General features: G+C 40.3%; 2 protein-coding genes and 1 non-coding gene across 3 annotated transcripts; all 3 read left to right on the top strand.

The window, feature by feature from the left end:
• Positions 1–1,789: 1,789 nt before the first annotated feature.
• On the top strand, positions 1,790–6,527 carry LOC103465934 (uncharacterized). The gene is made up of 8 exons (XM_008411165.2): positions 1,790–1,917; positions 2,250–2,379; positions 4,131–4,193; positions 4,312–4,416; positions 4,570–4,719; positions 5,068–5,148; positions 5,335–5,397; positions 5,684–6,527. Exons 1-8 carry the CDS (start codon positions 1,813–1,815, stop codon positions 6,064–6,066), a joined length of 1,080 nt encoding a protein of 359 aa, XP_008409387.2. The 5' UTR covers positions 1,790–1,812; the 3' UTR covers positions 6,067–6,527.
• Positions 6,528–7,182: 655 nt separating this feature from the next.
• On the top strand, positions 7,183–7,254 carry trnam-cau (transfer RNA methionine (anticodon CAU)). The gene has a single exon. It is a non-coding gene; the product is annotated as a tRNA-Met (tRNA).
• Positions 7,255–10,315: 3,061 nt separating this feature from the next.
• LOC103465933 (interferon-induced transmembrane protein 5-like) lies at positions 10,316–15,241 on the top strand. Its single transcript, XM_008411163.2, has 2 exons — positions 10,316–10,720; positions 13,492–15,241. Exons 1-2 carry the CDS (start codon positions 10,331–10,333, stop codon positions 13,711–13,713), a joined length of 612 nt encoding a protein of 203 aa, XP_008409385.2. The 5' UTR covers positions 10,316–10,330; the 3' UTR covers positions 13,714–15,241.
• The last annotated feature ends 3,885 nt before the right edge of the window (positions 15,242–19,126 follow it).

Genomic DNA, 19,126 nt, shown 5'->3' on the forward strand with positions numbered 1-19,126 from the left:
TAAAACAACCCCGACATGCAAGTTAGATCACAGTAATGCAGCCGCTGGTTTGGTTTTCCTCAATATGAGAGTCGAAAAGGGTGTCAAGCTTTCAACTGGATTCTGTTTTAACCTTTGTTCTATGACGATTGAGAGCTTAAGCCTGTAAGGTCAACTGTTGCAAAGTTAGCTTAACAAAAGCAAACCTGCAAACGTGTCGTTTCTTGAACGACTGTATTTACATAGTCAGTAGGTCTTATTGCTCATTCCTGCAATGCCTTTGGATGGTGAACGTGCTAATAGGTCAGGCCATCAACTCGTATAGCTTGCAGACTTTCCAGTGGTTGTTAATGGGTGTGGAGATAAGAGCGAATGCTCTCGAAGGTGAAGTGGATATGGTTGTAAATGTGGAGCTTTGTTCTGAACTTACATGGAATGTATCAAATCATTAGCATCCATTTGTATTGAAATGATTTAGACTAGCATTCTCTAACCACCGGCAGTGGAGGAGCTCAAGGACACGATCACACATTTTCTGTGTGTGTGTGTGTGTGTGTGTGTGTGGGTGTGTGTGTGTGTGTGTGTGCGCGTGTCTGTGTGTGTGTGTGTGTGTGTGTGTAGGCTCCTCATGAAAGAAATTGCTCTTTGGAGCATCACTGTACTCAAACATACACAGTTCATGATGCTACAGAGTAGGGCTGGGCCATATATCATTCACGACATATGGCAACAACAACCGGATATTATAATGCAGTAAATGCAGATGGTATTGTCGTTTAGTCTGGAAATCTGAAAGAAAATTTCACACCATAAATTGCATGTGAGTGAATTCAATTAAAAAAAAAGTTTTCACCATTTGTGTTGGTGACATATCAAGACGAGACAGGAGACGGAGATGGATCAGGTTATCCTGTCTCTCCATCATGGATTCTCTGATGTGCTTTCAAAGTTCCTGACTGACTGAAGCATCATCCACATCGTTCACAGCCTTACAGCTTCTCTCCTGTGGATTCTCTGATGTGCTTTCAAATGCCCCAGCATTTTGAAACTTTTGCTGCAGCAGCCACAGACATGAAGCTGTGTGGGTAGTTTGATGACTCTTCAACTAGTTTGACAAAGCAAAACTCTTTCCATACTGCTCACAGGTGCATGGCTTTTCGTCTGTGTGGACGTGTTGGTGACACTTTAAAGATGCCAAACTCTCTCCACACAGGAATTCTCCCGTGTGAATTCTCACCTGACTTTTCAAATTTCCAGACTTTGCAAATCTCTTGCTGCAGTGGCTAGAGACATAAGATTTCTCTCCAGTGTGGATCAGTCGATGACACTTCAGAGACGACAGACGAATAAAGCTCATTCCACACACGTCTCAGAGGAAAGGTCTCAGAATCCATGCGGCAGAAGAACTCCTGTCACACTGATCACAGCAGTGAGGTTTTCTCAGCTTGGAGCTTCCCTCCCGACCCCACTGGGGGACAAGGGTGTAAGAAAATGGATGGATGGATAGATACTTTGTGTACCTTAATTTTTATATATATTTATAAAAAATGAAGGTATTTAATACGAAATGGGATTGCAATAAAAATAGACAAATAGCCATGAAGTCCACTTTGTTTTCTTTTTATGTAATCGATTAAATAACCATTTGATTTTGGGATCTATTCTGGGTTTGCGGGTTCCGCGTCATTTGCTGAATGTTTTCACCGCTGCATCTTGTATTGAACCAAATTAGGAAATCAACAAAAATGGAACAGTAGAAAATATAGAGCATGACATCACCCACCCACCCTCCGCCCCCAAAAATGGTGAAAATAGTATAAAACGTCCCATAGAATGACATCACCTTTTTTTCAGTTCCTTCCTTCTTTATACGAGCTCAAACTTGATCTTAGTCATTACTCTTTGGCAGGACTGGGTGGTGGCAGCATATCGAATATAGTAAGTTCTTTTATTCTTATTTCTATGTGTGTTTACTACGGTTTTATTATTCATTATTTTTCAATGATAAATAATAATTGAAAAATCAATATACAACAGAGAAACTGTGTTGTTTTGGTATATTGTTGCTAAGACGTAAAGCAGGTTCAGAGTTTTCGACGAGTACATGTGGGCTCTTGGTCGCAACCAGGTCCGTTAGCGCGTGGCTCGCTTTATTCTCGATCATGTCAAATGAGATTTTGGTTTTTAGCTGTCAGAAAATAACACAGAAACTTGAGACGTACACATCGATGCACGTTTGAAGTCTGAGCCGTGTTTTATCTACATTTCAGCTCTGCAAGTCCGACAAGATGAGGCTCCCTGTCTTATTTGGAATCGTTTTGTTGGTGACAGACGTCGGCCATTGTCAGTATCCATGTGTTCAACCTCCGTATTGCAGCAGAGGGCCGATGGGATTTCCAGGTGAGTGACAAAACTTTCCTCGCAAAGGACCATGTCTGTAAAATATGTCAGAAAATACAGAATTGTAGATAAAACTAATGTCAGATTGACAAGAAGGCATTAAACTTACTTTAGGAAGAAAAAAAGGAAGAGAAACTCCATCTTCCATGTTACTGGGGAGGTTCTTTACACAGAATGATGAGTCAGGAAATCCTACAGAAAAGTTTGACGCAATTTACTAGAATGACCATCAGTTTCTGAACTTCACCCTCGTCTATAAATAAGACTGTAAGTAGAAATGATGTAACGATTTGAAAACTTGTCTAAAACCAACGGTTCTCTGTGCAGCGCCACTACGGGTGAGTCCTATATGTGGACTTAAGCCTTAAAATCTCAGTTAAAATTCAATCATCATTACGAAGAACTTATTATATAAAAATATGAAAAATAGTTCAACTTGAAATGCACATTTTAACCTTTTAAAGGCCACTGAATTCACATATTGCTACAGCATCTAGCTAAAGCAAAAACAAAAGATTTCCTTAAAGCGACATAGAGGAAACATTAAAGGTTGAACATTTTTGATGTCTTAAATGGAGAAACAGTAAAGCCGTCTGGTTTAAAAAATATAAAACTAAAACAAATTATTAAAATTACAGTTTTTGTCCTAAGGTTCACACCAGCCCTGTTTTGTTTTCCTTAATTGAACTCTGGTCTGTTTGTCTAAGTTCGTTTGGGGGAAATGTGAACACACCATCAAACTGATGCAGACCAGAAAAGCAAACTCTGGTTTGTATAAAACCTCGGTCTCGGATCCTTGAAGTGAACTCTGGTGCGGTTCTAATGCACAGGTGAATGTCGGAGACCGATCCAAAATAAGTAAGTGGACTATAGCGCAGGGCATTCTGGGTAAATACAACCAAAACAAATGCGAGAGTCTAAAGCGAGATGGGAGAATGGTTCATGATCTTTTACTAAAGACATAGGAGAAATCCTAGAACAGCTCAAGCCAGATCCCACTTCGTTTTTGTTCACATTTTGTGAAGAAGGACATTGCGCTTGTGTCTTCTTCAGAAGTTTTCATGTCATCTTCTTTCGGTGGTTCTTGGTGCAGCGCCACCACAGGTGAGGAGGGGAATAGATGATTCTGTTTGATTCATTTGACAGCGTAGCAGTTTTGGTTCCCAATCAAACCCGACTGTCAGGTGTGAAAACACTCTTAGAGAATAGTTAGTTTTACACTCATTTAAGAAATGTAGATAAAAGTTATAAAATAAGAAGAAAATATCTGGAATATTTGAGCTTTTTTTATCAGCTAAAGGGGGAAAAATGGAAAAAGAACAACCCTAGTATCTCTTAAAACCAGACAGGGTCTGCATCTTTGTTCACATCTCTTATCTGACTAGAAATGATGTTGTTAAGTGATGCTGGTTATTTTATTACAGCTTATGTGCTTAAAGAGAATCTAATAAATGTCAAATAAAAAGTGAAGTCCAGTTTTCCTGAGTGAAACATTAACCTTCGCTGCCCGTGATTAGAAACCTTCTTCCATCTGCATTTCGACAGATAAGTAATAATCCTACAGCGGCATTACTATATCCATGTTTTTTGTTCGAATCGTCATTTGAACAGATATTTTCTCAAAGAAGCAAAGAAATAAAAAATACCAGTTTAGAAAGAATAATGTGAGCAGTGCATCTGAAGCACTTTGTAGACTTATAAAGTGTTAATTCATTTTAGGGTTTCTTGTTCCATTTTTCTTCCCCATTCAGGAATACCTGGAACTCCTGGAATACCTGGAATGCAAGGACCTCCTGGACCAAGAGGAGAACGAGGTCTGGTGACATCTATCCGTTTTTGACCAATGAATGGATAACTGTTGTAGTTCATTGTGCTTCAGGCAACCCACATTTTATTTTTTAATTTTATTGTCTTTTCACTCATGTCTACCAGGACTTCCTGGACCAATAGGATCACCTGGAGCAAGAGGACTAGCTGGTTTAATGGGACCACAAGGACCGGCAGGAGAAACAGGACCACCTGGAGAATCTCTCCCAGGTACGTTTTGTTTTTCTAGTGACATCTATAAATTTTTAAGCAGTGAATGCCTTGCTGTTGTGATCCTGTGTTCTTCAGATAACCCAAGTTTTACTCTGTCGTGTCCTTTTTTCCCCCCTGCTTTTTGTTTCGTTGTTGTTGTTTTTGGCCCAGGACCGGCGGGACCACGAGGCCTACCGGGGCCACCTGGACTAGCAGGTCCAATAGGGCCACCAGGAACAGCTGGACCGGCAGGACCGAGAGGAATGGCAGGACTAGACGGACCAGCAGGACCACCAGGAGCCCCTGGACTGTCTGCAATAGGTATAAAAAAGGTCAAGGCTGTTCCTTGTATCGTCATAAACAATAAACATAAACTTGAACTTGTTTAGATGGTTCTAAATATGGGTTTGAAACAGCAGTCCAAACTGTCCAAGTACCATTCGGTAGGGTAAGGCAGCTGTCTTTATGTCTTTACCTGAGACAAAATCACATTTAGTTTAATTTCCCTTTGGGATCGATAAAGTTCTTTTGAATTTGAATTAAAGTTTGTAAATATTGCTGCTTGAATGGCTGGAGCAGCTGACCAATATTTCCCCTTAATGTTTGTTGGCAATAATGATGCTAGTTGTTTTCTTTTTGTTTTGTTTTATTTGTGCGGTCCATTCCAAGGACGACCGGGACCGGCAGGACCAGCTGGACCACCTGGGAAAACGGGCCCGGCTGGACCACAAGGGCCACGCGGAGAGCCAGGTTTCACATATTTTGTCTTGTTTTGCAGTCTGCTTTTAATTGTTTGTGCTAGGAACACCTTCCACAAAAACCATAAAATGCACCTTTAAGACTGTCAGATTTATAATTACTATTAACAGAAAAATCATCAGTTTTCTTACCTTTAGAGATATATAATAAAAAAAACTGTAATCTGTTCTGATCTAGGTGTTAGCTGCAGCTGTCCTGACATCAAGGTCATACAGCAGCAACTGACCAAGTTAGAGCTGGGTAAGTATCAGTATTAAGATCTACTGTAATGCATTGTGGAGCAGAGTAGATTTCATTAGTACTTATTAAATCAAATCAAGTCATGCGTTAAGCCATTTATTAACTCAACAATAAAAATGGCTATAGTCTTAAAATGTTTAATCAGAGGATGAGTAGACTATTTAAATTTAGGTGTTTTCAATAAAAGACCTAATATGTTTTTGCCTCTTGCTCCTGTTTATTTTTTCATCTTTTGGCATTTTGATGTTAAAACAATTCTTTTTAAAAATGTGTTTCTTTCCTTTAGCTATAACTTACAGCTTTGTCCGAAAGGTCGGTGAGAAATACTTTGTGTCCAACAAGGAGAGACAGCGTTTCAAGAAGGCAGTGGAGTTCTGCTCCCAGCTGGGGTTGCAGTTGGCTTTACCTCAGAGCGAAGAGGAAAACAGTGCTCTGACTGAAGTGTTTGGCGACGCATACAAAACCGTCTGGATCAACGTCAACAAGGAAAAAGCACAGGGAAATTTCACTCTTGATGCGAATAATCGACCTCTGACCTTTACCAAATGGGGAGCCGGGCAGCCAGATGCGTCCGTCCAGGATGTAGGCTGCACCACGGTGTCAAAGAACGGCTTCTGGGAAGTGACAAAGGAATGCTTCCTGAATGCTTACGTGGTCTGTCAGATCTAAACGGGTCTGAGTGTTTCACTGTATACTGGTGGAGGATCTGTCTTTTCCTCTGTCTCCTTTAGCCTCTTTTAACTGTTTAGACGTACCTGCTGCAGCTTACGTAACCATGTCTATCTGTGTCTGCCGGCAGTCATACATAAACAGACTGAAACTATTTTAGACTACCCGTCTACAGAGGGTACAGATTGCAGGGAAAAATAAACACATTTTAACATTTTAAAGGATAAAGTTGGTGACAGACGTCGGCCATTGTCAGTATCCATGTGTTCACCCTCCGTGAACACATGGATACTGACATGAAACTCGCGCTTCAGTCTTTGCCTCACTTTGTTCTATCCATAAGGTGAGCTAAGTGTGACCCAGCGCTGGACGGTGAATGTCACTCTATCTGTTCCATTTGTATGATGTGTGGCTTGTAAACATTTGATCATTTTTCGGAATTAAAGCCAGCTTTTATATAATCACATCTCATTATTTCTCAAGGTAATTTACACTCAGGGGTTCTAATCGGGTCCTGAAACTGGTTAACGGACCTTAACCAGAGACAGAACGGACCGGAGCTCAGAGACAGAAACGAATGAACTCCAACAATATTTCACTCGGGGTTTTAACAATCAAATATGTCATGGAAATATTGTTTTTGTTTAGTTTTGCTAGGTCTGTGGATGTAGAATCAGGAAAAGTGGAGCAAACTTGCTTTATTTAACATATTGTCTGATAGAAATTGACTAAGTTGGCTAATGTCATGAAATAAAGACTGCACAGTCGGTCGATATTAATGTTTATTATTATTATGACCAACATCGTAGATATACACACACGCTCGTGCGCGCGCGCACACACACCCAACGTTGCACTTCTGTATAATTTAATCATTGACCCTCCTAAGTGCGACGTCAAGTAACCGTTTGCCCACGTTGTCAAGAGTGGGTGAGCAGTGTGAAACCAGACATATCCGGAGTGAATGTCTGTGGAATATTGTGTAAGCTAACTTTATGCTTTGGGCATTTCCACACAGCCTGTAAGGGTATTATTGTATAATCTATTTATAAATACGAACTCATTCGTATCAGGTGGGTACTGTATATTATAAACATTTCGGACAATTAGAGCGGAAGCAGAGTGGCGCAGCGGAAGCGTGCTGGGCCCATAACCCAGAGGTCGATGGATCGAAACCATCCTCTGCTAACTTTTATTTTATTTTTTTATTTTATTAAATAAAATGTATTTTGACATTTGACATATTTCCTTTCCTCTAAAAGAAAACAAACAACCGGTCACAGAATATATAGGTTGAATTTTAGCTCTGCAACCTGCTGATACAAATCGATAAATTGCCACCAACTAACATACCCTCGGACAGAGGCTGGAAATGAATCATTTAAATGTTTAATTATTACTTTACTGCTTGAAAAAAATCAGTCACAAAAGCAGAAATGAAATAACGTTCCGAAGGAAGAGTTTATCTGGATAACGTTACAATGACAGAAAGAGAAACGGGGGCATAGCTCCCTCTGCTGGATGACCTAGTCCTGCTGACTTCACAGAGGGCGGGGATACTTAACATATTGAAAGAGCACTTAATGAAGGCGCTTAAAAAGGCCCACTTTTTGCTTTATAAACAGCAATCTTCTCTTTGACATAGAAACAGTGTTGTGCAGTACATGTGTTACTTCTTCCCTCTTAATTCCAGTTGACTAGTACGCCAAGAGCCGGTGAGGTTTGAAATCCACTTTTAAAGTAGCAGCATTTTTTTTTAGTCTGGACAAAAAAAGTTGTTCATTTGAAAAAGCATCCTAATGTCAATCCATTTTATTCCAGATATTAAAGAAAAACAGCCTAGAACCAGCTGGTACATTTGTTTATTTGTTTATCTGTACAGCACATTTCAGCAAAAAGGCAGTTCAAAGAAAATACAGTCACCAATTATGAAACAAGCAGCAGATTTTATCAAATGCCATCATCAGAATCATGACTACACATCAAATATGTTGCTCAGTGTTCCAGTTATTAAAGGCAACCTGTGGGTTTTTAGCTCGGATGTAAAGAAACTCGGTGTTTCAGCATCTTTGCAGTTTTCTGGAAGTTTGTTCCAGATTTGTGGTGCATAGAAGCTGAATGCTGCTTCTCTGTGTTTTGTTGGTTATCTATGCTCAATTATATTGCTCTTCCAAAAACAGTGAACAATCGGGTTAGTAATGCTGAATGTCTGTGGAGTTTAATTTTACTAACAAAACACGTGACATGTACCTTGTTCTTACTTATCTTGAAACTCTTTAGGGAATATCGGCCTGTGACCTTTGGTTTAGCCATCAATTTTAATGACTTATTTCAGAACATTTTTACCTTAATGAGAAAAAAAATATGCACAAGCATAGCAAATCTACAAACTTAATATGACCTGTTAGGAAAGTTTCTTGACCTCATCTCTTTCCTTTAGCTAGACTGTTTTAGAAAAAGCATCCTCTGCATTCAGATCAGAGCAGTTCATCGCTCACATTATGTAGAAAGAGGTGCTGAAATCAACGAACTGAAAGGGCGATTTTAAAACAAACACGTTGACTCTACAAGATGACCTTTGGCTTGATTTTAAAAGCCACAAAATCAAAATTTTGACCCCTGCATCTAAACTCACTGTCACACCTTTTGAACTTCTGCCTCTGCTCATTAGACAGAGTTCAAAGCAGCAATAATCAAGAGAGATCAGAAGACATTCGATCCACATCAACAGTGTTTGAAATGCTATAATACATGCAGCTAAATGCCAGATGATATCAATCTCTTTCACCCTAGATTGTAGGGTTACAAAAATGTGTTTTGTCAGGAAATGTCTTCATAGGAAGAGAAGCTTTTTGTTTCAGTTTCAGTTTGAAGCTTTAAATTGGATTCATTGAATACCTATTGGTCATTTGGTTGTATTCAGGAGCCAATGTGAAGATTTGAAGGGAAACAAATTGATTCTCCTCAATGTTGTTCTATACTTTGTTTTAGTTTTCTAGTGTTCGGCTTTTCACAAAACTGTGTTTTGTTTTCGGGGAATCCATCCATACGTAAGGAGAAGCTGAACCTTTGTAACATTAGGAAAGCAGCACATTACTGACATGCCTGCGCCCCCTGCTGGTGATGTGGATTCATAACATCCCAAACTCTCCATCCTTACAGTTGCTATTCGCTGTTTCTCACCGTTTGATATTAAATCACACTAAGACTTTTTTCCCCCTCAGATCAACAAGGATTACAACTATTATTTCTATTTGCCACCATAACTAGTTTTTTAAAATTATTTTACTGACTTGAAATTTAGAAGATTAGATAAGCGCAATAAAATCCAGGTAACTGTCTGCAAATATAATCTTGGAAGAAAAGAGGGAAGACTAAAAGTTTGAGACCACCCCAACCATGAGGCATCTGTTTAGAGTTGCTTTTCACTGGAGCGTTGACCAACACCATTTAATGTGTATTGGCGATTTTGATAATTGAACTTTGGCAAAATGTAACGCCTGCTACTGGTTTCACAAATTGATGACTGTATGATTTTTTTTTTATGCCTTTTCATTTTTTGTATTTTTACGATGAAAAGCACTTTGAAGTGCCTTGTTGCTGAAATGTGCTATATAAATAACCTAGATTGACGGATGTTGGGCTGTGTTGCAACACGAGGGACTGGTGCACTTCACAAGACGGTACAAGACGTCAGCCAGGACGCTACAGTTTGGACAGTGACAATCAGGATACCTTCAAATTAGCTACACAGTGACAACAAAGTAAACATTTTAGAGTCTTGATATTAAATCCCATTGAAAATATATGGGTTTGTGTGAACAATGCAAATCAAAAAACGGTCTCAGTTACATCAGTTTCGTTTGGGGTAATGGTCCAAAATTTCAGCCAACTATTGTGAGAAGCTTGTTGAAGGATTCCCAAATCATCCAATTCAAGTCATACGAATTGAAGAAAGTCATAAAGAAATCAGGTTATTAAGCAAACAGTATTAATTTAGGGAATCTGGGTATCTGGTTGGATCAGTTTTATTCCTTCTTTAAAGTTATTTTCAGTTTCAGGCTTACGAACTATCTTGAGTCTGGGCTTTTTTTCTTAACCCCCCTGCTGTGTGTTCCTACACACAGCAGCTCGGAAAAAAGACCTTCAAGAAAACTGAAATTAGGGACCATCTAATGGAGGACTGTGCGCTGCTCTCATATAAAGTTTTGTCCTCTTTCGTCTCTCTGTCTCTATTTCAGTCTCCTTCAGGCCCGGCCACATAATGACAGACCTGCTGTGTATTAAAGGACCCTGCCCATGCGTCTTCTCCCAGCCACCTCCCTTTTCGCGGGCCTTTAAAAGCCTCCCAGACCGGGTGGTGGTGGGGGGGACCACTTCCAAACAGAGAGAGAGAGACTCGCCATCCACTAAGTCAACCGTTCGGTCGCAACCAGAGGTCTTCAACATGGATAATCATTCCTACAACTTTCCATCCGACTGCACCCCGCTCACAAACTGCAAGTCGGCCCGCAAGTCAGCGGGTTCCACCGTGGTGAACATGGGCAACGCGGGGAAGAACCCGCCCCGGGACTACCTGCTCTGGTCGCTCTGCAACACCTTTTATGTCAACTTCTGCTGCTTGGGCTTCATGGCACTCATCTACTCCATCAAGGTGAGCTCAGGTCCTGTTTTCTTGAATTCACTTGAAATTTGAATCGTTTTGAGGAGGCGTTCAAATGAGACGAAACTTAAAATGGCACCCAGACTAAAAACAAAACAATCAATTCAACACCCAGAGCTTGCACTGAGTGGCCCCTTCCTTTGACTTTTGATCTAAATGATCTTTAACTAATGAGAAAAAACCCTGAAAATGATCAGTGGTTGGAGCCGAGAGTGAAAGCAAAGTCTAGAAGATAAGTTCTTGGAACCAGTCAGTTTGGTAATCGGTGACATTTGAAGAGAAAAATTAAACATTCCTTGTCCAATTTCTTGAAGTTGGCCGTATTAAACAGTCAGATTTGTCAGTAGGCGTTATATTCCAAATGCCACGCTGGGAAACACAGCCGGATAAAAATAATCCAGAGCAGCAGACCAGGATGTGGCCATCCTCTGTTTGCCAACCTCAAGAACCATTTTGTTTGTGCAAATGTCGACTTGAAAGCTCTAACCATTGAAAATATCTAAAAATATATTGAGATTCCCCGAGTTGTTGGATTTTGTATTCTTTTGAATCACACACAACGCAACAAAACACATTTAGAAACCTGGAATGCTTTACACCACAGGAATGGAGTCAGGCAGATGTTTTACCGACAAAAAGATACCTGAATTAAAAAATAAAAGTTTCTGCTAAGCTTACCACAGAAGGGTGTCACTTCACTCCTTAAGTCTCCCCCCCTGTCTGCATAGTTTTGAACTCCAGGCTTGTGATTGGCCCAGCACAGTAATTAAAGGCAGCGTCTCGCAAAGTGGGGAGTTAAAAATGGCATAATTGGCATCTTCTTAATGGGCAAGTACTGTCAAGAAATTAGAGAGTGCTGGTGGAGAGGTTCAGTAACACTGCACTCTGATGAGTCCTAGAGGAGACACAAAGGTTACATGAGTCTTTGCTTATTTTTCTCCCCCATTTTGTCCAATTATAACTACATACCATGTAATCAAGCAACTCACAGTAGTGCCTGATTGTCAACTGGAAGGAAAAAGTCAAATTCAGACATTTTTCTTTACAAATAAAAATCCTAAAATGTCACTTTGGATGTTCATATTCAGCTCCCTTTACTCTGTCACTCCTAGATAAAATCTGCTCTGTGAAAGGGTCAGAGTTTCACAGAGGATGTTAGAGACACACAAAACTGAACAGGCATAGAGTTGTGAAGATGTTTAAGCAGATATAAGTGGTAAAATAGTATCCCAACCTCTGGAGGAGCTGCAGAGATCCACAGCTCAGGTGGAAGAATTTAAAAACAAGGCAGCTATTGTTTGGTTGGGCCATCCATAAATCCAGCTATCATGGAGGAAAACTATTGTAGAGACAAAAATAAGAATATGAACAACAGTAAAATTACCAAAACATGGCTGTTCGCTGAAACTGACAGGCGGTAATCAGAGAAGTAGCTCTGCTTAGTTTACTTTAGTTGAATTCTAGTTTGTTAACCAGAAGGTTCAGTTCATTTGGGGAGGTGTGAACGCGCAATCGAACTCTGATGCCGACCAAAACAAGCCAACTCTGGTCCACCTAAAAACCCAGGTTTGGGTTCGACTGAAGTAAACTTGAAATGCATATGTGAACGCCAAGCGGGCCAGAGACCGCTCCAAAAGCAGGAAACTGGCTATAACAAGGGCATTCTGGGTAAATACAACAGAAACAAATGCTTCAGTCTAGCACTAGCAGGAGATATGAATCAAGGTCTTTTGCCAAAGACAAAAAAGAAATCCTACAATCTCTAAAATCCGATGCTACCCTATTTTGGTTTACAATTTGCAAAGGAAGGTGCGTTCAGTGTCTTCTTCTGAGGTTTTTGTGTCACTTCATTCAGTAGTTCTTGGTGCAGCGCCACCACAGGCAAGAAGGTGAACAGGTTTTTAAAGTTTTTTTTTCTTTCTCTCTTTTTACATACTGCAACATGAAAGTGAATTGCTACGGCTGAAAATGTGAAAATATTGCAATTTTGGTCCCCAGTCGAACCGAGTCTGCCAGACTATCAGGTGTGAAAACACCCTTAAGGATTGTGATGTCTCTTGAGGAGGTGCAGAGATCCAACGCTCAGGTGGCAGAAATTGCCAGGCCCTTCACAGATCTGGCCTTTATAATGAATCACACAAAAGTTAAAAATAACGAAAGAAGTCACGAGGCATTTAGTAGACACGGCAAATATGTGGAAGAAGATTCTCAAGTTAGTTAGAATCAAGATTAAACCTTTTGGGGCAAAAAGTGAACACAGCACAAGACCCTGAATGCATCATCTTCACCTTGAGACGTGTTGGCGGACGCAGCTTGCTGATGCTTTTTCTTCAGCACAGACTGAGAAGGTGGGGAGATGGATGAAGATCAACACATGACAATCTTTAAAGAAAACATGTAAGCGGCTACAAAAGAGTGGAGAGTGGGGTGGAGGTTCACCTTCAGCCACATAAACATACAGAAAGGCCTGTAATGAAATAGTTTAGATCAGAGTAAATTCAGCCCAAAGTCCAACCTGGAGTCCAAGCCAAAGTCTGTCTACAAGGTCCATGGAGGTTATACGTCATGTTTTTAGATCTTTATTTGAAAAACACATGCTGTTTCACTTCACAGTAATACGTTAGTTTGTGTTGGTTCGTCATATAAAACCTCAACATATCCCAAAGATGTTTGTGGTTGTGTTGTGGCAAAGTGTGAATAAATATATACATGTTAAGGTGTATTTGCGAGGCACTAAATCTGATATGCTTGTGTTTGTTCAGGCCCGGGACCAGAAGACTCTGGGGAACCTGCAGCTGGCTCAGGAGTGTTCAGACAAGGCCAAATGGTACAACATCCTGGCCGCCGGCTGGAACCTGCTGATCCCTCTGCTGGCCGTCGTCCTGATCGTCCTCCTGCTTGTCCACCTCGGCTCCTCTCAGGGTTCCTTCGATTTCCTGGGAGAGGACGGTTTCCAAAACTTCCTCAAGTTGTTCAGCTGGTAGATAAAGGAGGGAAAAAACAAAATGTTCGATTGGATTCAGAAGACGATGACAGACGTTAGAATTAGTCGACGTCTAAATGTTTGTTTTCGACTTGTCCTATGCAGATGTGTTAAAACTTCTGCTCGCCATCTGAATTAACTGTAACACTGATAACTTATTTTAGTAGTATTAGCATCTTTCTGCCAAAAATTTGATAAATACAAAAACGTCAAGGCGGATTTAAGCAGTATTTTCAAAACAGTGCCATGAATGTGACTTACATCTGAGCTGATGCTAGCATGAAAAGGAAAAAAAGGGAAAAACTTTAGAGCATGCTGATGTTTTATGTTGGGAGCCAAAGGCTGAAATGGCCTGAAAGACGAAATGAAGGAATGAAAGAAAAACATTACAGGGACAGTTTGCATTTTTTGAAGTAAAGTAATTTAAAATTATTATAAGTACGTGTAGTAAAAGATGTGATATCACAGCGAGTTTGGTGAAGCTAGCTGTTAGCAGTGGTATGCTAAAAGCTCGTCACTAAACAGCATTTTAGCTAGTTTCAGCAGGTTACCATCCCATCCACACAGAACAGTTTTTTTTTGCTAAAAGAGAAAAGTTTTAAACAATTTTTGCTCTATGTCTACACGGAGACGCCGTTTTGGGCGCCCTAAATGTTTTCGGTTTTTTTAAACAGGTTCCAGAGTAAAAAATTCACTCTCATGTATTTGGACAACGAAAACATATTTATTGTGAAATCTCCGACATGTTAGACTACAATCTAGCCTCAAACATATCAAATGCGACAATGGAAGATTACATATTCCACAAAAGACTTCACTTGCATTCGTATTTTTGTGGCAGCTTTACACACGTCCCACTGTGCTTGTTTAGCACCACCCACAGGTCAGGAGGAGTCAAAAATGAGGCTATTCCCTCTCTCTGAAGATGGGTTCACACTTGAGTGTGAACCCAAGTGTTTTCGATAACAACCCGTTTTAGAAGAAAATTGTTCCTGTGTTGTTGAGATCTAAAACAACTCTAACTGAAAATGTGCTGTGGTTGTGGTACGTACTAATATGTCAGAAGATATTGTCTACATTTCATAAGTTTGTCAGTGTCTTCTCAGCTAGACAATGTCCATGTAGCTACGCTAAAACTACGTCATTGGATGCCACTGCACAAAACCTAAAGAAATCCTAAGGTTTTTTAAAGGCTACGTCATGGCCAGTCACAAAATTCAGCTTCTCTGCTTTATTTTTGGTATTTATTGTATTTATGTGAAGTACAATTTGATCGGTTGTTGTAACCGTCGTTGGTCAGGATAGATTGAGATTGAGAAATGAAATAAACAAACAAACGTGGAGCCAAAGTTTACAACAGACAATGAATTCGTTTTCACCTTCTAGCATTTCTCACATTACTTTATACTTCTCTTTTCATCACTTTATAAGTTTTTTTTTTGTTTGGTGCTTTGAAGATTTTTCTGTTGTATCTCCTTATTGTTTTCAATCTATGAAATAAATAAATCAGACTGTATGTTAGCACAGTACATCACGGAAAGGTCGAAAAGAGATTTATTGATCTTTCCACGTCGAGATCTCCATGCAGCCGAGTCGTTTTCTGTCCCCGCCCAGCCGACGGGAACAGGTGCCGAGAGGTGTTCCTTCGGCTGGCTCCTGCGGTTCCCACCGCTGCGCCCACACCCAGCTTTAAAGCGATCATTTTGGGTTTCCGTGGCCCGACTCCGGGGTGGGTCTGCTCCCAGCTGTGTGTTTGGCCCACTAGCATTTTTTACATGTACACACAAAACATCCAGTTCTGGGAACCGTGTCGAACGTGCCCTTCAGATGAGAGGCGGAGCCGCCCAGGAAGACCGCTACAGAGGGCCGAATGCAGGAGGCCCGCAGCGGAACGGGACGCCGTCCAAGTCTGCTGGTTCTGCTCTGAGTTGAACGAACGACCGCTCAGACCAAACGCGAGACATTTCAGAAGAGACAGCTGTGGGTCTAGTTGTCGCTTTCTGACTGGTTAGAGTCGCTGGACTCGCTTAAGCTAAAGTTTCAGTCCCACAGTTTACTGCTACATCCATAAAACAAAGGAAAAACAAATAAAGTCCAAAATTGCAGGTTTCCAATTCTATGACGAAGGTTTGAGGTCAAGTTTATAGAAATCAAGAAATTCCGCTTTGACTAATAATACGTATTTGATTATTTGTCTCTATAATCCTGCTTATGTGGTGCAACACATATAACATGTAACATCCATTTCTTCCTGAAACACACCCACTCAGCTGATCTGCAGTCCAGTCGCCACCCCCACGCCAAATCTCCAAGATTCCCCCAGGTTTTCCTTGTGCCACTCATGTGATTTCAGCGTTGCGCTCCTTTTGACGCCCTTCACATTTGTAGCTTCTCTTTTATTTATATCTGCCCAAATCACAGCCCAGGGCTTCTAGCTTTCTATTTTCCTCCTGTGGTCTGAGGCAAATGCTTACAGATGTCTGAGGGGAAATTACAGGATAGAATTGGGCCCTACAGTAAGAGGAGGAGGAGGGGGAGGAGGAGCGTACTTTCTCCTGCTCTTTTCAGGAGCTTTTTTTTTTTTTCTACGGCGATGGCGCAATGTGGAAGCAGCAGAAAGCCTCACACCGAGGCCCAAAGCACTAGTGTCAAACCAGACCTCTTACAAAAAGACGTCTCTAAAAGCAGCAAGACAGTTTTTGTATTTATTGTCAATCAAAATCAAATGATAAGGCAATGAAACATTTTTTAACAAATGCCCGCAAAATAAAATGCGCAACAATTTATCAATTAGCAATAATTAGTAGTACAGATTAATGTCATTATGAATCCATGTCTGTGTGAACATCGGAGGTTTATTAGACCAAATAAGTAAAGAAATAGGATCATAAAGACCAATGAGCACAGCAGGGAGATCAAGGAAGGTTAACAAAGGGATTTGTTGTAAAAACTCTTGCTTTGACCAAACCAAACTGCAGTCCATTAACTAAAAATGGTTGCAACTAAATAAGGCACAACTGCAAACCTACTGAGACATGGCAAGAAACCACGAACCAGCGAAGCAGCAGAGAGGCGCATGGTAACTCTAGAAGAGCTACAGCTAAACTTAGAGAATCTGTTGACAAGCATTAGTGCTCCATCGTGGGCAAGAAGAACTCAGTTACAGCCACAACATGCCTTATGCAGGACGCAGGAAGCATCCTGCGAAACCAAAACTGAACTTTTCGGCCTACAGGAAAACTGGGTGTGACAGAAAGCTAACGCTGCACGTTACCGTGACAACACGGTAACGTGCAGGAAAACGTGGCATTCTGGCCCATTCCTCCTGACAGAACCAAGTCAAGTCTGGAGACCGCCTTGCTCACACACACACACACACACACACACACACACACACACACACACACACACACACACACACACACACACACACACACACACACACACACACACACACACATCTTCCCTGACTGAGATCAAGGTTTTGTGAAAGCTAAAATTAATTGCAACTAATTCAGCTTTTAATTTTGGGTCAATGTCAATCTGGAATTCACGTATCTGGAAAACATCTTGAGACGGACTCCTGAATTATCACATAACAACATTTAGAAAATAGAAACAGGAGACATTTTGACGGGTTTGAAGTTAGACCATCAGCAAAAAGATAACATTTATTTAAAAAATCTGTTTTGATACAATTTTTGTTATAACCTGGATTGGACTCTCCCTGTTGAATACCAAACACAACTGTTCACATTAGTGCATCAAATATTATAGGAAACATTTCTGAAAAGATTGATGGATATGCTTAAGACTAACAATGAAAAAACAATCTTTCAATTTTTGCTGCTGATATAGCAATTGTAAATAATTGATGACTCAATAATTATATATTATTAATAATAATTATTATAAATAAGGCTATAATAATAATGTTTATTATATTATTATTAATACATATCGCCTTATTATTTATTATACCCTATAATAGTATTATATTTATATAATTATTACATAATTATAATAACATTTATTAATAATAATATTATTGAGATAATTGTGAAGTAATCAGATTCAGAGGTGTAAGTACTTTAGCATTGTAGAGGATCATACATGTTGTTCACTTCACCTTTCTTCGGCCATAAAGTGTTTCTGGAGTTTCAGGATCATTTGAGTCTTTCTCCTCCCTCCAGACTCGCAGGAAGTTTCTACTCAAGACCTTGAACTCGAGCATTATTCTGGAGGCCCCCCATCAGAACATGCAATCTATGATACACAGAGAGTCCCTCCATGTTTAACAGTGGAGCGCGAAAAATTGCAAAACAAAAAGAAAGAAAGAAAGAAAGAAAGAAAGAAAGAAAGAAAGAAAGAAAGAAAGAAAGAAAGAAAGAAAGAAAGAAAGAAAGAAAGAAAGAAAGAAAGAAAGAAAGAAAGAAAGAAAGAAAGAAAGAAAGAAAGAAAGAAAGAAAGAAAGAACGAACCCCATCTCACTGCGAGATGATGGCGCCCACTGAGACGGAGACAAACTAACGGAGTGATCGACGCTCTAACAGGTGGCGTTCCCAGCGCGGATCGTCTCCTAATCTACACAGATTAAATCAGCAGGTCGAGGCTGAGGATTGAGAAACAATGACAGTCAGCAGATTAGTGGGGCCACTAATCAGGAGTTTCTGGAGAAAAGCAAAAGCAGAAGCTGCTTCTGCAGCTGGTCTGTTTATGCATGAAAAGTTATTACTGAGCGTCTTTACAGTAACTTCTCCTGTTTCAGTTTAGATTTTTTGCACATTGTAAACACAATTCAGACAGAGACATCTGGAGAGTTGGGTAATATATATATATATATATTTTTTTTTTTTTCCCATAAATTTGACCGTTTATTGATGGAACAGAAATCGACAGGCAAACCAAAAACAATAATTTTATAATAGTTTTCCACGAGCCACGCTGACCAAACATATGAAAGAAGCTGTTCTGCTCATGAGAGCAGAACCGAATACGACCCTGAACAAACCATCCTGATGACGAAACACGGTGGTGGGAGTATCATGCTGGGGGCTACACACACACACACACAATCCATGAATGAAACATGATGAAGGTTTCAACATCTGTGTGAGTGTAGCAGAGGCGTGTCCTTCCAGCAGGACAACGACCCCAAACATATAACCACAGCTTCGGGTCAGATATTAGAATATTGAGCTAAAAAGTGTCCTAGTCAAAGTCCAGATCTAAACCAAATGGAAATCTATGGCTACAGACTCTTTATCCAGTCTGACTGATATTGAGCTGTTTTGCAAAGACTGTGTAACACCCCCCCCCACCCCCCAAATATTTCTAAAGCAAAGTTAGTAAATAAAACCTTAAGATCTGCAGATGTAACTGTAACAATACAAAGACACGCCACACTTTGAGTT

The sequence above is a fragment of the Poecilia reticulata genome, chromosome 6 (assembly GCF_904066995.2).
Source record: "Poecilia reticulata chromosome 6, P_reticulata-male-v2, whole genome shotgun sequence".
In the NCBI taxonomy this organism is placed as follows: domain Eukaryota; kingdom Metazoa; phylum Chordata; class Actinopteri; order Cyprinodontiformes; family Poeciliidae; genus Poecilia; species Poecilia reticulata.

Coding starts and splice junctions, on each gene's coding strand:
- LOC103465934 (XM_008411165.2), top strand. CDS start 1,813: ATGACATCACCTTTTTTTCAGTTCCTTCCTTCTTTATACGAGCTCAAA. Junction 1,918..2,249: donor GTGGCAGCATATCGAATATA/GTAAGTTCTTTT, acceptor TCTACATTTCAG/CTCTGCAAGTCCGACAAGAT. Junction 4,194..4,311: donor TGGACCAAGAGGAGAACGAG/GTCTGGTGACAT, acceptor CATGTCTACCAG/GACTTCCTGGACCAATAGGA.
- LOC103465933 (XM_008411163.2), top strand. CDS start 10,331: ATGACAGACCTGCTGTGTATTAAAGGACCCTGCCCATGCGTCTTCTCC. Junction 10,721..13,491: donor CACTCATCTACTCCATCAAG/GTGAGCTCAGGT, acceptor GTGTTTGTTCAG/GCCCGGGACCAGAAGACTCT.